At 44.7% G+C, this 15753-nt stretch overlaps 1 protein-coding gene across 2 annotated transcripts in view; it reads right to left on the reverse strand.

Annotated features, from left to right (window-relative positions):
* SKI (SKI proto-oncogene) overlaps nucleotides 1-15198 on the reverse strand; it is a 98813-nt gene extending 83615 nt beyond the window's left edge. Inside the window, exon 1 of one of the 2 annotated variants that reach the window (XM_069874757.1) lies at nucleotides 13990-15198. In XM_069874757.1, the coding sequence (XP_069730858.1) occupies nucleotides 13990-14901 (912 nt within the window). In that variant the 5' untranslated portion in view covers nucleotides 14902-15198. The remainder of the gene's footprint in view (nucleotides 1-13989) is intronic. The other variant, XM_069874758.1, reaches the window with a different exon arrangement.
* Between the last annotated feature and the right edge of the window lie 555 nt (nucleotides 15199-15753).

Here is a 15753-nt window from a genome sequence, read left to right on the forward strand (position 1 = left end):
CAGGAAGGGGAATGAGGGTTGCAGACAGCAGAGTAAAGCTCCCCTCCACACTCTGAGTGTTGTGGAAACTCTCCCACCTGATACAAAAAAAAAAAAAAAAAAAAAAAGACATTTTCAACACTGGACTCTTCATTTGTTCTACAGATTTTACTGCTCCCAGCTGAAGCAACAATATGTTAACATCAGGAAAGCAACGTTTTTTCTTTTGCTTGATCACTTATTAGGCCAAGCAGGAAAAACTTGACTGCAACCAAATCACACCAGCTAACATTGATATGAGCAACTGACAAATTGGGGCTGTTTTTACATCCAAATCTCAGAAAAAGGAGAGCAGATCGTAAGGGCCTATCTCACTGGGCTCAGGTCTCTGTTGTGGAAGTTAATATCGCATCAGTTGATAGCACATTCCATTCACAGACACTGATAAGAACGGGTTTGTTTTTTTTTTACCTCAGCTTGTATCTTAAAACACACACATACACCCCATACACACACCCCTTATCTCATTTTTTAAAGGCTCTGCGAGTCTCAAACATTAATATTGCCCTGACAAAGCCAGCAGCTGCGCTCTGCCAGGCTGTGACATGGATGGTTTTGTTAAAAGGTTTTCATGTGGAGTTTTTTTTTCAGTCCAGTGTGCTTTGCATATGAAACAGGACATTTCCCCACCCTCCACCCCCAGTCCCTCGAATCCAGAAGGGCCCTCACTTCCCCCTCTCCAACAAGCGGCTCATTCAGCAAAAGGGAAATCCCGAGATGCTCTCGGGCAAGAAGCCTCCAGCAGGAGCCTGGAAAAAAAAACAACACAGACCAACAAACCAAAACACAAAAACAAACCGCCATCCCCCAAAAATAATAAATAAAAAAAAAAAGCCACCAGTGTGTCCAGAACAGCAGGAAGAGCAGTGACCCAGCTGGTCGTTACGAGCCAACATCTGCAAACCAGTGTTTTAGGATATGGACCTGCCAGCCCAGTCCTTTAAAAGTTTTTTTCCAGGGTAGCAATTCAGCTTTGTCCCTGCAGGAACATCACCCACAGAACCCCCGCTCTGCCCTGCCAAAGTGGGAATTACAGAAGCCAGTTCAGAGGATCTTTTACATGGTTACAGATGTGGATTTAGGGGGTGAATTTGGAGCAACTCAATTGTTACTTCACAACTATAATCTAAAGCAAAAATTGTTTCTTTTTTTTAAAAGAAAGACAAAACCTGAACAAGCTTTTCTTGGTTCAGAAATTTGTTCGAAACAGGATCTGTGTGTCTTTATATTTCTCTTCCCTGAGACCTAATGCTTACTTTGTGGCATCCAAACTGACTGCGGCAATCGCTTCTGATGACACAGGGGGATTATGATTTTGACTGCAGGAGTATGAACATTCAAAAGGGAGATTTTTTTTTTCGAGAAAAAAACCCACACGCAAAAAATCCAGCAACTTCAAAGTCAGGGTTTTCACATCTGTCAAGATGGGATCCAGCTGTTCTTTAAGGAGAATATGAATTAATATCCATCCCTCTTCAAAACAAAGAAATATATGAAGCTTCATTAGTGTGAATCTACTGAAATAAAATCAAGTTATCATAAGAGAAAACTGCACCAGTAGATGAGTTCAGCTAATGAGGGCAAATCTGATAAATTTTTAGACACCCTAAATTATAAACTTGCATGTAAATTTGTTACAGTAGAATCTGAATGTACAAATGGAATTCTGAAAAGATAACCTCCACTGAAATCCCATTAATTACACCACATTTTCAGTTGTAAAACCTCAGCAGAATTTGACCCTCAGCTTGTAACCAGAGGGAAAAACTGGCTTCGTTCAGAAGCTGTGACAAGTGATTTCTACTCTAAGATACATTTTGATAATCTTGGACCAAGTCCATTAGCTTCACTAGAGTAAAACCACAGAGCAAAACGTTACTTCATGACGTTCCCCGAGTTAGAACGGGGCATTAGGTCTGATTATGGCTGTACTTTGGGGTCTTTTTCAAAGCAGCTCATATTTCTTTTACTACTGCCATCAGCTCCTGGCATGGTTTGCACGGCAGCACAACTGCACTGATGTTGAGTGGATTATTCTACTGTGTACCAGACAAAATAAACTGATTAAAGACCTCAAGGTCTAGACCACAGGATCATTGGAAGCATTATCTCTCATCTATAATGGTAGATGTTAAACCTCATCTACGCATCCATAAATACGTAAATATGACTCTATGCACCAAAGCAATTCAGTAATTTGACACAAGCAACGGTTGTTTACACGATACCCAGCAAGGATGATAAGAAGCTGGGGAAGATATTCCTGCTGTTCTCCCCTACACACCGTCCCCTCCCATAGCTGCTCTTCGACTGATGGAGCTTCACACACCAGCCCAAAATCAAGGGGAACAGAGAAAACGCTACAGTTCTTTCTCATTGACCCATTCTGGTTTTTAAAGACCAGACTGTCCTCTGCTCCATGGGATTAGAATGGAAGAAAAAAATGGAGTTAGTTGTGCAGCACAGCATAGGAACTACAGGTGGGACAATAATCTACAGGCACAGTTTAGTGTTTGATAGGAATGGTTGGACTTGATGATCCGGTGGGTCTCTTCCAACCTGGTTATTCTATGATTCTATGAAAAGGTGAATCCACGGCTCGGATTCCAGCTCCTCCCGACTCTTCCAGCAGGAAGATAGGTAACATTTTTCATCTTGAGCACTAAGCTGCTAAACTCAACATAAAATAAGAGTGATAGTCTGTACAAATGCAAATGTCCCACGCCAAGACTAACATTTCTAAAACCTAATTCAACTCTTTCATTTCTTAGCTTCAGGCCGTTTGCTGCCACTCCTTTTTTCCACCCAAACAAAGGACGAAAGGGATGACTCAAAGCAACTTGAATTTCAAGCTGAAGCCACGAAACACCACAAACACCGAATGCCTGATCTGTAATATTAAACAGGCGTGCAGACCAGATTCAGTCCAGACTCATCTCTGCTAGGTTAATTATTAAAATAACTGCAAAAAGACTGAATTTACTTAAAAGACACATGGGTGTGCTTAACAATGCTTTAAATAAGGATGCAAGTCATATGGTAAATATAAGCAAATAGTTACAGCACTGCCAACTTCCTTTGCCACTTTTTCCCTCCATTTCACTAACTTTTTTCTTTGTAGTCACACAATTTTATATAATAATTATATAACCATAAAAATATACTTTAATTTTTTTTTCCTTCAAAATTTAGTAACATTGCACACACAGTCTTGGCTCTAGAATCAGCAGGGCTCAAGAAGGACCAATGAATCCATTATCAAAAAGATCTTCACGTAACTACGGTTCTAGAAACTCAGTTTTTAGAAAAGGAACTCCTAATTTGCTACGCCATGAGGGCCAAGGCCTTTGAACAGCAGTTCTGCATAGCCACTGAAGAGCGTAACTGAGCACTTCACACCACTTCACCACTCACATCCCTAACTACTGCTGAACACCATCCAAAGATTATTTGGCTTCATCGGTTTTGAAAAAACTACAGTGTTGTGGCAAAAAAAGAGAAAAAGGCAAAAAGCCAAACAACACTAAATCTTTGGATATATTAGTGCAAGGGCTCATCGTATGGCATGTTTCTTATTAGTGAATGAATGGGAACAAAGAAATGGCAATAATGGACCTGGCGCTGCTGTCTGTACTCTTTTGAATGTGATTTACTTCTCACATCAGCTCTGCACCACTCTAAATACACTTATTTCAAAGGAATATTTCTAAATCATACCAGCATGGTGAGATAATTCACACCCACTGAATAAACTGAAGCTCCTAGTGGGGAGCTAAGAATGGTGCTTTTTTTTTTTCCTCCCTTGAATGACACTCCATTATCTTTCAACTCGGGTAAGTTTTTCAGCTGTGGAATGATGGCACTTCAGAAAAGCATGTTTAACATATAATTTCATGAAAAGTTCTTAATAATAAAAGTGTAAAACTGAAATCCATGACATCAATGAGAGTTACTGAAATCAGACCACATTGTAGCTTTAATGTTGTCTATTTTTCTGCCTTTCTAGCCCATTACTCTGTATAAAATCTACAAAACTTATCTTACTGCTATAAATATGTAAACCTGAACAATCTTGAGGATGTCTGCTTTTCTTAAAGATGCAGGTCAAAAAAAAAAACCCACAGAACCTAGAGAAACAACATTTACAGTGGGCTTTTTAATTATTTAAAGCAATGCATTGCTTCTAATTGGTACTAATACAATCTCTGTTTCAGTAAGCAGCAGGTTCCCCGCAAAACATGTACTTTTTAATGCTCAGCAGAATTAATTTTGCAAGCTAGACCCTGAAAACAGCACCTACAAGCATTGCGTGTGCAGTCCAAGATGGGCAGCACGCTAGTATTACAAAGTAATAGGAGGAAAGTTACTATCCTGATCCCACCTACGCCACCTGAGCTGCATGGCCAGTGCTCTAGATGCACAAAATCCATAAGGGTTTTGTGTCCAGGTCAGCTGCCAGATCATGGGCTGCAGGACACAGCCACACAAACAGCCTCATGCAGACGTTCACGTATAGACAAGAAGTTTCTTTGGCCTCTTCAAGTTCAATAAATGCACTTGACTGCAGCAGGTCTCCTCTGTGTTGAGAGACAGAAACCAGCTTAATTTTGCTGAGGAGCAGCAGGAGTGTTTTTACTAAATGGTCAAAGATGACTCAGAGCAGCATTACAGAAATATTTTAGACTCTTCACTGGCAGAACTGGGAAGCTCCACCTCCATTATCTTTTGTTTAATGGTAATAAAGGCAACGGCTTCTTATAAAAGGAGAAAATTTAGAGACTGAAAGAAAAGAGGTGGTATCATTGCTGATTTTAACAGTCCCACTGGCACGTAGCACCAATGCTGGTATGCCCTAACAATCCTGCAGATCCTTCTCCAGAAGCATCCAGCTCGAACGCCTAGCTGATCCTACCTAAGCATGGAGAATTAGAGCCTGTTACACTGGAAACATAGGATGAACGGGGTAAGGGACTTGATAAAAATGCAGGTTATGACAGTGAAAAGATACGAAATGGTTTTTCTCCCAACCCCAACAGATGTTGTCCAATTGGGGACGCAAATAAATCACCCTCTGCATTGTGAGTTGGAAAACACACACAGAAAAGCCTTCTAAATACACTTCTGTTTAAACTTGCATAATTCTCCCAGTGGAGAAATCATCTTCAACTTATGTAATCCTTAGAAAGAGACATCATTACATACAATTCTGTGCCACTAAGAAAGAAGGAAGCCACATCTCTAGAAAACCAGGGCACCCACACACGATTAATGATATGGGTGTGGAGGGAATGGAGGGAAGAGCTGTAACAGGGACACAGAGACCAGCCGCCTGTCTCCACAGAGCCTGAGCTGTAACCCAGCTCAAGGGGCTGCTCCCCTTTCGCCAGCCAGAACTGTCTGTTATACTTAACCCAGACTTCCTAACACTTGATATCCTGTCTGCTATTTCAATGCCCTTACTCAAGGTTTCAGACAGACATTACACAAACTGGCTGGTGAAAAGGGTTGAGAAACCACTGAGCAATCCAAGTCAATGACCTTATTCTATAAAACCATACCACCGACTGAACAGGGGATGAGGAACAAAGCACAGGGGTATACGTCTTCTGAATGTATCCCTGAAATCTTCCGTAGGGAAAGACAAGCACTAGGCTGTATCTTGTTAATGTTTCTGCTGACTTTTAGAACTTAAAACCTAAGCAATTCCTGGGCTTCCAGTGCAACTGATTTTCATACGGAAGGAGAAAACACTTAAACTTAAAAAGAAAACAAAAATAAATCAAACAGAAGTCACATTTTCTACAAAGCTCGTGCAAAGGTAACTGTACATAAATCAATAAACAACAAAGCCAGGAACCAAGTTATTGATTAGCTCCACAATGATACTGCAGTTTTAAGATACTTTTTCCCTATGTACGTTTTCCCCGGCTTTTTAATGACGACTGTTCAAACAAAGAACGGCTACTGAACGTGAGTAAAGGGGCAGGACCTGCCTCATTTAACAGAAAATAGAACTACGCAGCTTATCAAGTTGGTTTAATATGCTTCCACTGCTTAGAGAAGCCCACTTATACGTGATGGCAACCAAACCATAGATGGAGCCAGTGATAAGAGCTCCACTCAAGGGAATTCTCATTGGCTCTGTCCATGAAACAGCGAAAGGATCAAAGTTTGAATTTGTAGCAGTGTTTGTTACCCCAGCCAACCAAAAGCCAAAGCAAAACAGTAAGCTGTGTGCAGTGAGGCCATCTCCATCAGCCAGCAGCCTTGCCCAATCCGACAGGCAAGCTCCAAGAACTGCACCTGCACCCAGTACAGTTTCGAGGCCAAGATTATGGTCCTTGAATTTGCATCAGAAAAAAAAAGGTTGGCCCTTATCCCAGCTGTAGGGATACTGCTTCATCAGTAAAAATATCAAATAAAAAAACCCTGACAAATCCTAAAAACAGGAATACAAAATCCCACCCTGTTAGATACCCACCACAACCTTAAACCCCAACACTGCATGCAGCGACCAACAGACAAAACCCTTCCAGGCTGAAGCCAGCTCACAGCTTGCAGAAACAAGTGCCCCTTTCAGTAACGGCCATAACAATCAGCGCACCATAAACGTCCATGAAACCAAAACCTCATTAATGAGCAAAATGAAGATATTGCAGTGGCAGAACTAAAGGTTCTGCTCTGGGCTTTAGCGCAGGCCTGTGAATATCGGGTAGCATCACAAGCATGGTGAAACCATTCTGTCTGGTCTCAACCCCAGTATGTCCTGGTTCAGAATCTGTCCCTCTTCTGCGACTGCCAGTCAACACACAGGAAGACTGCTGATACACATAAGAGCCTTCTGTGGTTTGTGGGGGAACTGGTTCCAATTACTGCGCCGGCTGATTGCCTGAGTGAGAACTGCAGAACCAGCCTCAAAGCCTCAAACCTTCCAGTTAACCTTGTCTGTTCCAGAAGACATGCAAATAGGCGATTTTAGTAATAACCTGAGTTTAAGTCTCTACACTGACCATGAAATGTAGAAGATGGAAGACTACACTGTTTTAACGTACAAATGAGGAAGGTAAGGGACCAGAGCACATCTTTTCAAAGCAAAGTCACTTGTCCGTAATTATTTTCCAAGAACACATACTGACTGTATTAGAGACTGAGAGCAGAACAGCATTAAAAGTGGTACAGATTTATTGATGTATATTACCCAGATTCAGAAAACATATGCAAACAAATTAGGAATTATCTAATAAAATACAGCATTAACACACAATAATTTACAAATTTAAAACAAAAGCATGCTCTAGTACTACATTTTGAAGTAATGCTTCCTGTATGTGAAGATCAATGTGAATTAAGTGCTCTATGGCCACTCTGCTAAAATAGATTAGCCCAGTAATTGACAGCATTCTATCGATAGATTTCTCTACAATTCGGTCTGAGTTACTTTTGTCTACGCTCTGACTTCTTTCCAAGAATCCCCTGTTGGATTTAGCGTTAACTGTTCCATGACAGTTCCCTCCAAAGTTACAGTGTCAAGTCCGCCGTTCACTATAAAAAGTACCAAATAGGTGAGAATTAAGACATTTTCTGGGTCCAAGTACTGTGCATGCTGAGACACAATTCTCTGTGCTGCGGCAAAGCAGTTTGGCCAGCTGAGCCAGCACTGTCAGTTCCAATCAACACTTATCACACCAGTAACAGCCCACTCCTTACCTTCCCTTAGTCAGTACCACTCAAACCCCTTAACTTTGGCAAAACAACTTGGCTAATAGACGAAAATAACACAAGTTTTCAGTGTAAAGAGACAATGCTCCTCTTTAGAGACCCAAATCTTGCTTGGACTCAACCACCCGGATGTAGCACCAAAGTTTCCCCTGTTCCAGCCACACTGAGAATCAAGGAAGGGGCAGATAAGACACAAGTGGCTGCCAGAATTGTAACCACCGCACTGTCTAGACATGCTCCGAGCAGCCTCATGCAGACGCCTCCAGATGCTTTTACAACACTGATCTAAACACGCCTCTCAGCAAGCAAAACACACCCTCATCGGTCAGTCAGCTCCTGATAACCATGTTCCGATCCTGGCAGAGACCAGGTGTCAGGCTCCCAACACATCCGAAAAATAAACAGCGTTTACATGCAACTTCAAAGCAGCTACTGTTTGGGCAGAACATGCACCCCAGCCCAAAACCACAGAAACGGAGAGGCAAGTGAGGTATCCCAGACAATGAGGGGAGAGGCAGATGTTCAAATATTTCAGACGGTGATTTTCAAAAGGAGAGACTGCATATAACTCCCTCTCTAATTCAAGAGGACTGAATTCAGGGACTTGGAACTACTTTGAGGCAACAGAGAACCACAGTTGACTCAACGCCATTAGATCATGATTTGCAGCATATACTTTGTTTAAGACACGTGCACATACCTGCGCTTCTTTGTTCTCAATCCACAACATCCGTAAAATTGTTTGAATGCTTGAAAAAAAAATGCTGATGTCTGCTTAAATACTGACATTTCCTCAGGTAGACAGGGTTCAGTTAAAGCATGGTATCAGTTTTGAAGTTCAACTTTTAAGCTGTAAAAGGATTCTGAACCAAACTACTGCCTCAAGACTTCAACATTCTTGGTTCAGGAACCTCAAAATACTTTACTGGAGGATCTCTAACATAATTCTTGAACACCAGATAAAAGGACAAAATTCCTTCATTGCTTCCCAGAAAAGCAATTGAACACTCAAGGTTTTAGGCAAAATTTCCCAGAAGTATTTATCAAGCGTATATATCATGTTTATAGCAGCATTCCAGTACTGAAAGGGGCAACACGGAAGCTAGGGAGGGGCTCTTGATCAGGGAGAGCAGGGCTAGCACAAGTCGGAATGGTTTTAAACTGAAAGAGGGGAAATTCTGATGAGATACAGGGAAGAAATCTTCTCCTGTGCAGGTAACGAGGCCCTGGCCCAGGTTGCCCAGAGAAGTGGTGGCTGCCCCATCCCTGGAGGGGTTCAAGGCCAGGTTCAACGGGGCTCTGACCACCTTGATCCAGTGGACGGTGTCCCTGCCCACAGCACGGGGCTGGAACTGGGTGATCTTCCATGTCCCTTCCAACCCAAACCATTCTGTGATTCAGTTTGTACCAAAAAAGTAAATCCATCCAGCTGTCTGACCACCACTGCCTGAAAATAAAATCAAAATCTCTATCTTCTGTAGGATATATACTGTTAACAAATAAATATTACACATGCCAGGAGGCAGGATGCTAGGACACAGAAAAAGGACGATACATGTTCTAGCTCTACTATTGCAGCACTTTGAGTGGCCACGAAGCACAGCGCAGCACCTCAAAGCCCACAGCCACCCCACAACTCAGTCCACGCTGCACTGTTCCACTTTCAGCAATTTCTGCTCTTTGATTTGGCTGCACACTTGACCTGGCTAAACCTCACTCCGGCTAAGAAAGCTGCATGTTGTGGCAGCACGGGGTTGGGAGGCATTGTGAAATGAAGTGGGAGGTCCTACGTGCTCATTTTTATGTGTCAGTACCCAGAATGCCGCTTCCAGCTTCCAGCCACTTCATAGAACTGCTGCTGGGACTGGAACCGTGGGAACACGGCCGGGCTGGTGCGGGTGTGTTCACACGTGTGCAGGGAACGCTCTCCAATTCTCTCAGTGGCTGATCACACACAGCTTGGCTAAAAGTGCAGATGTCTGGCACACAGGTAGGAAACGTGAAAGCACTGTCAAATGCTGTTCAGTATTTAAAGAGGGGAAAAAAGGGTTCAAAAACAGAGTCTAAACCACCCTCCTTTACTGGAAATAGCTACCAACAAAGCCTTCAGGCCTGCTTTTTGAATTAATCCAACTGCAGTGGAGGAACACTGATGTTCAGAAAGCAGAGAACTGTCTGTCGTGCAGAAGCAGAAAGAGAGCGTGAGACACGCCAAGGCCATATCCACACCAGCAAGGGAACACTCAATATGCACCAACTGCTGAGCTCAAGAAAAACTTGGTACTGATAATGCATTTCTAGGTCTCTGTTTTGTAATCATGTCAAGTTATTCACATATTAAATGTCTAGAAATACTGCAGAATGTAATGGTTGTGCTCCACGCTAGTATCAGTAGATGAAATGAGAGACAGGTAGGGAAATGAACACCCACTCAAGTAAAAGCTGTGGTGCATGGAGACTCTGAAAGACCAGAGACAAACAAGGCAGAAAAATCCTTGTGTGAGCACATGAGAAGATGGAAAAATCCAGAAAAGGAATCAAACAAAGGAAAATGGAAAATCTATCATAACACTCAAGAGGAAAAAAGGGCTCTGGGAAGTGGTAGGAAGGTGAAGGACCTTATGGGAGGTCAATTCCCCATCCAAGGACGAACGGGGGGGGAGGATATAAAAATGCAAATTTTAGAAGAGGGTAAGGAAAGTGGCTGATGCCTCTGTGGTTCCTGCTGCCACAACTCCCTCCAGTCTTTGGTCAAGACCCTTTGCTGACTTCACACAGATCTATGTAAAAGCTTCTCCAAGCGGCAAGACCAGGCAACGTGCATCTGGTTCAACCTATCTGCACCTACATATCCATCTCTCAATACGGACTATCAGACACACACAATGGATACTTATATAGAAACACATGTCGTGAATGAAGTATCTAGGTAAAGCTATGCCTTGTAGCAATGCTTTAAAACCACTCCAAGGAAAAAAGAGGGCAAGAAGGAGAGAAAAAAAACCCAAACCAAATAGAGAGAGACAGGAAAAAGGCAGTTTTACCAGTATACTGACTCTGCAACGGGGGCTTGTGCCAAGACGGCTCCTCCATTTAAGTCAGACTCTTAAAAGGCAGAGCTGTGCTGGCAGACATCTACACACTTCATCATATAATCCTCATGAAGACACACGAAAAGGTCAAAAACATCACTGCTTCTCAAACAACCATCAAAATGGTCATGCATCCCATGCTGATGATATACTATGAGAGCCCCAGGGAAAACACAAAACACAGAGCAATGTATACATACTCATCCATACTTACATCCACTGGGAAACTGATAAAAAGCCCACTCTGAAAGCAGAAAACCAAATATTTGACCCAGCAGTGTAGGGCAGACACCACGCACAGACACACCTCTGTACAAAATAGAACAAAGCAATGAAGAGTTCTACATCAAAGAGGGAGCCCACCACAGACACACACGCTTCACCCTTTCATCCACAGACAGAGTCCAACAGACACACCAAACCCCAACAGACAGACACTCATTAACCCAAACACACAGCCGCAGACATGGGACCATCCTTTCATTGCCTTACGTGGCATCTCAACTTTACTCCACTATTACTTGCCCCTGGCCACAACAGTCTGCCACTCTTGGAGCCTGATTAAATCTCGGTAATTACCTGCACACACTGCTACAGCACAAATGACCTTAGCATATGATATCCGCTGGCTAAGCCCACTGGAAAAAGATTTCATAAAAAGGAAGGATAAGTGTACAGAACTCTGCCAGCACTATCAGTCTCCTCAAGACTGCACCGCAATAATAGGGAGAGCCTTGAAGACAGCTCAAAAGCCTCAAAACTTAAGCCCAGTTCTGCACAGGATGCATGCGAATGTGTTCTTTTTTCTCTACTCCATTGTTAAGCACACACTTACTACCAGCGTCCTTCCCCATTAAACTCCTTGTCACCTCCCAAATGAATCTGTGCAGGAGACTTAACGATGATAGATTTTTGACAAAATTCTCTGCAAAATAGATGACCACGATTTCCTTACATCATTTTTAGCATCTGCTATTGGGTACCTTGAATCCACTTCGCAAGAATTGCTGCACTGCATGGAGATTCTGGAGGGTGGGGGAAGAGAGTTGGCATGTTCTGAGCTAGGAACCATTACAGGGTCACAAAAAAAGTCCAGCAAAGCCAAGATTCAGTAGTCTTTTCTTGTTCTCCACCTGCAACCTCATCTGGGGTGCTGGATAAATCCTACAACTGAATAGAATGCCATAAAAGCCTTGTAAGAAAAGGATAGCACCCCTCTAAACTCTGGAAATAACCGAGTAGGGACACAGTACCTTTCTGGAGAAAGAACGCAGAGATTTCTTGATTTTGCTTCCCAAACAAAGCATGCCCTAGAAAATTTATTTCCCAAGAAAGTCTCCATTTCCAGAGCCGCATTCTCCTCTCACAGACATGCAGATACATCTCTCCCACCGTTCCATCTTAGCACATGACTGATGGAGAATAGACAAGCCATTAAAAACACATCCACCTCCAACCACGGAGATAATGTGGCTCATTACAGCCCAGCTTTGTCAGGCTCTGACACTCCAGGGAGGAGAAGGAGGGGGGAGGACAGGGACTGCAAGGGGGGCTGAGCACAAAAGCAGGGGAGACACTGGAACTTGAACTGGAACTCGCTGGAACAACGTGGAGCCAACCAAACAGGAGAGCTGCGGAATTACTGCATCCTTTTTCATAGAATCATAGAATCACCAGGTTGGAAGAGACCCACCGGATCATCGAGTCCAACCATTCCTATCAAACACTAAACCATGCAAACCTTGGGTTTGGTTTGGGGGTTTTTGTTGAGTTTTTTTTTAAATAAAAGCTCTCTTTAAGTCTGGGTGAGTGTCTGCCCCTTTAAAAAGATATTTGATAAGTTCATTAAGAATTTTAACCAAATATTCTCAGTGAGCTTTAAGTGTTGCTTCTCCTTTTGAGGTTTGTGTCCCCTCCAAGCACGCAAAACCCAAGGAAAGTTTGGAAATGTCTGACAGAGGAGGCAGAATCCAACCAAGAGACCTCCTATGTAGAACTGGGTAGGGGAGAATTTTCTTTGACTTCATCCTGGGGGGAAAAGGAGAGGGAAGGGACCTGCTCATCCCCTCAGCCAGCCCGGTGTCTGAGGGCAGGAACCCCAGGCCTGGTGGCAACTGCTGCCCACGGATCAGGAGCCTCCCACCCACACACCAGGGATTCTGGGATCTCAAGGCAGCTCAGACTGAAAGAAAAACAAAAGACACCTTAAAAAAAAAAAAAAAGCGCTTTAGCCGTCTGGCTCAGCCTCGGGGAGCTGCTGCAGCTGGCCCCGGACTGATGAAGTGACTGAATGTATACAGAATGCAATACACAAAAGCCTGTCTGGTGGGGAGAATCATAGAATCACCAGGCTGGAAGAGACCCACCGGATCATCGAGTCCAACCATTCCTATCAAACACTAACCCATGCCCCTCAGCGCCTCGTCCACCCGTCCCTTAAACCCCTCCAGGGAAGGGGACTCAACTCCCTCCCTGGGCAGACTCTGCCAGTGCCCAGTGACCCTTTCTGTGAAATTTTTTTTCCTAATGTCCAGCCTGAACCTCCCCTGGTGGAGCTTGAGGCCATTCCCTCTCGTCCTGTCCCCTGTCCCTTGGGAAAAGAGCCCAGCTCCCTCCTCTCCACAACCTCCTTTCAGGTAGAGAGCAATGAGGTCTCCCCTCAGCCTCCTCTTCTCCAGGCTAAACACCCCCAGCTCTCTCAGCCGCTCCTCATAAGGCCTGTTCTCCAGACCCAGCGCCTGGAGCCATCAGGAACAGTTATTTTTTTCTCCTGCTTCTTCTTGTCTTTTCCCCCAGTGAAGCTCTTAAGATCCGAAATCACTCTCTTCCTGCCTCACTCCGGGGCAGTGTGATGACTTTCAAAGACCAGGTTCCACAAACCACGAGATATGCAAACACACACGAATAATTTTAACAAACTCCAAGTACCGTGCTCAGAAAAAAGGTGCCACCTCGCATACTGCTCCTCTACGTTACCGCACACGTGGGGAGAATGAAGAACGCGATTAGATTGCTAAACAAGTCGAAGGAGATGCAGCTGCTAACAAATTGGGGCTATCAACGGATGCTACCGAAATGACAGAAAATCCCTTTTCTCTTTCTCCCCCCGCCCGTTTTAAAAATTGAAGGCGTCACTTACCCTGGGGGCTTTCCTCTTGTATTTGTTGTTATAGTCAAATTTTTCTTTCATTTCATCTAAGAGCTGGCTCAGCCTAGCTTTCTCCTCTTTCCCAGTGTAATCCTGGCTGAGGAGGATATAGGATCTCCAGTTTGCAGAGTCAAAGCCCCAGTGGCAAGTCCTGTTTTCCAGGGATTTGTGAGAGTGGACCACAAATTTGTGAGGTGGGTACATGAGCCTGCAGTCCAAGCACTGGATGCAAGCTGCGCTAGGGTTACTGTAAAGCTCTGGCACCAGGAGTCCCTTACACTTCCCAAAGCACTCATGATACACCTTGAAGCTCTTCTCTGTAAGTTCCAGCTCAATCGTGCTAGAGAATTCCTTCTTGCAGTGGGGAGGGTAGGTGCCACCATAGAGCAAGGCGTTACAAAGCCTCTCGGCATCAGTTTTAGTGATGAGCCCGCAGGAAGGAGCGGAGAAGGGCAGGATGCCCATGACTTTGAGGATTTCCAGCTGGTCAGCAGTGCATCTGGAGCAGTAAATATGCAGCTCATCGCACACCGAATTAATCTGCTGCAGGGAGAAGTCTCTGAGCACCGAGTTCAGGATCTGGGGCAAGCAAAGCCGCTTCTCTCCACCCACCACGAAGCAGGAGATGGTCTCCCCTTCCAGGATGGTCTCGCACCTCTCCGTGGATCTGTCCGAGGGCATGAAGAAGGGACCAGGCATCACCGGGGGCGGCTGGATGGGGGGCAGATGCAATACAGGTTCTGCGGGGTCTTTGCCATTGTCTTTCTTGTACATCTCCTGTGCCCATCGTGCTGAGAAAGCAGCGGGGCCACCCAAGGAGCTCATAGAGCTCAGATGAAACTGTTCCAAGGTCTTCTGCAGTCCTGGATGAGGCTGGAAGCTGCTTCTACTTACAGTCTCCATTTTTTAGTTTCTATTCCCAAAACAAACAGCAAAAAATCCCCAGTTATCGTCCACCCTCGTACAAATCCACTTAAGGGATTTTTTTTTTTAGAAAAAAAATTTACGAACAAAATAGAACAACCCGCCCTCGCCTTTTTTTTTTTTTTTTCCTTCCCACTCGGGTTTAACAATCCACTACCGAATAGGAAATAAATCCTTTTGTATGCGTGCCTCTCTTCTTCCTTTTCTCTGGGTTGGTTACGATTTCAAACCCTCCAGGTCTCCAGGCTGCCCCGATGGAGCCAAGAAGAGGTCTTCATGGAGCACTCACCCCCTCAGCCAACCCCCAGGCAAACCGAGCCCGCCTCCCACACCTCCACCGCTCCCTCACTCTCACACACACTCACACACGCTCACACACGCACTCACTCGCCACCCACGGGAACACGAGAAGTCTGCGCCGCGCTCCCGGGTCTCAAATCTGTTCTGGCGGCTGGTGCTTCTCTGCGGTGATCGCCCTCCTGTCCATATCCACCGAGAGGCAGGCGCGGGGGTGGGGAGGAAAAAGCAGCAGGAGGAGGAGGAAAGCTCGGTGTGTGGCAGGAACGACGCAGGAGAAAAGGAAAAGGCCCAAATCTCTGGCACTTCCAAACAGGCGCGGGGGCTCGGCGCGGGCGATAAGCGGGTTCCCTCCTCCGTCGCGGTCCCTCAGTGTGATCCGGGAGGACTCCTGGTCTCTCGGTCCGCCTTTCTCCCCCTATTTCTGTCGGTCCTCTCGCCGTGCCGGGGGGAACCGCGGTAACAGAGCGCACATCCTCCCAGCTCCTCTTTCCAGCAGAGACTGAGAGTGCCTGCGAGCTGAGCTAATGCGGG

The sequence above is a fragment of the Phaenicophaeus curvirostris genome, chromosome 22 (assembly GCF_032191515.1).
Source record: "Phaenicophaeus curvirostris isolate KB17595 chromosome 22, BPBGC_Pcur_1.0, whole genome shotgun sequence".
Lineage (NCBI taxonomy): Eukaryota > Metazoa > Chordata > Aves > Cuculiformes > Cuculidae > Phaenicophaeus > Phaenicophaeus curvirostris.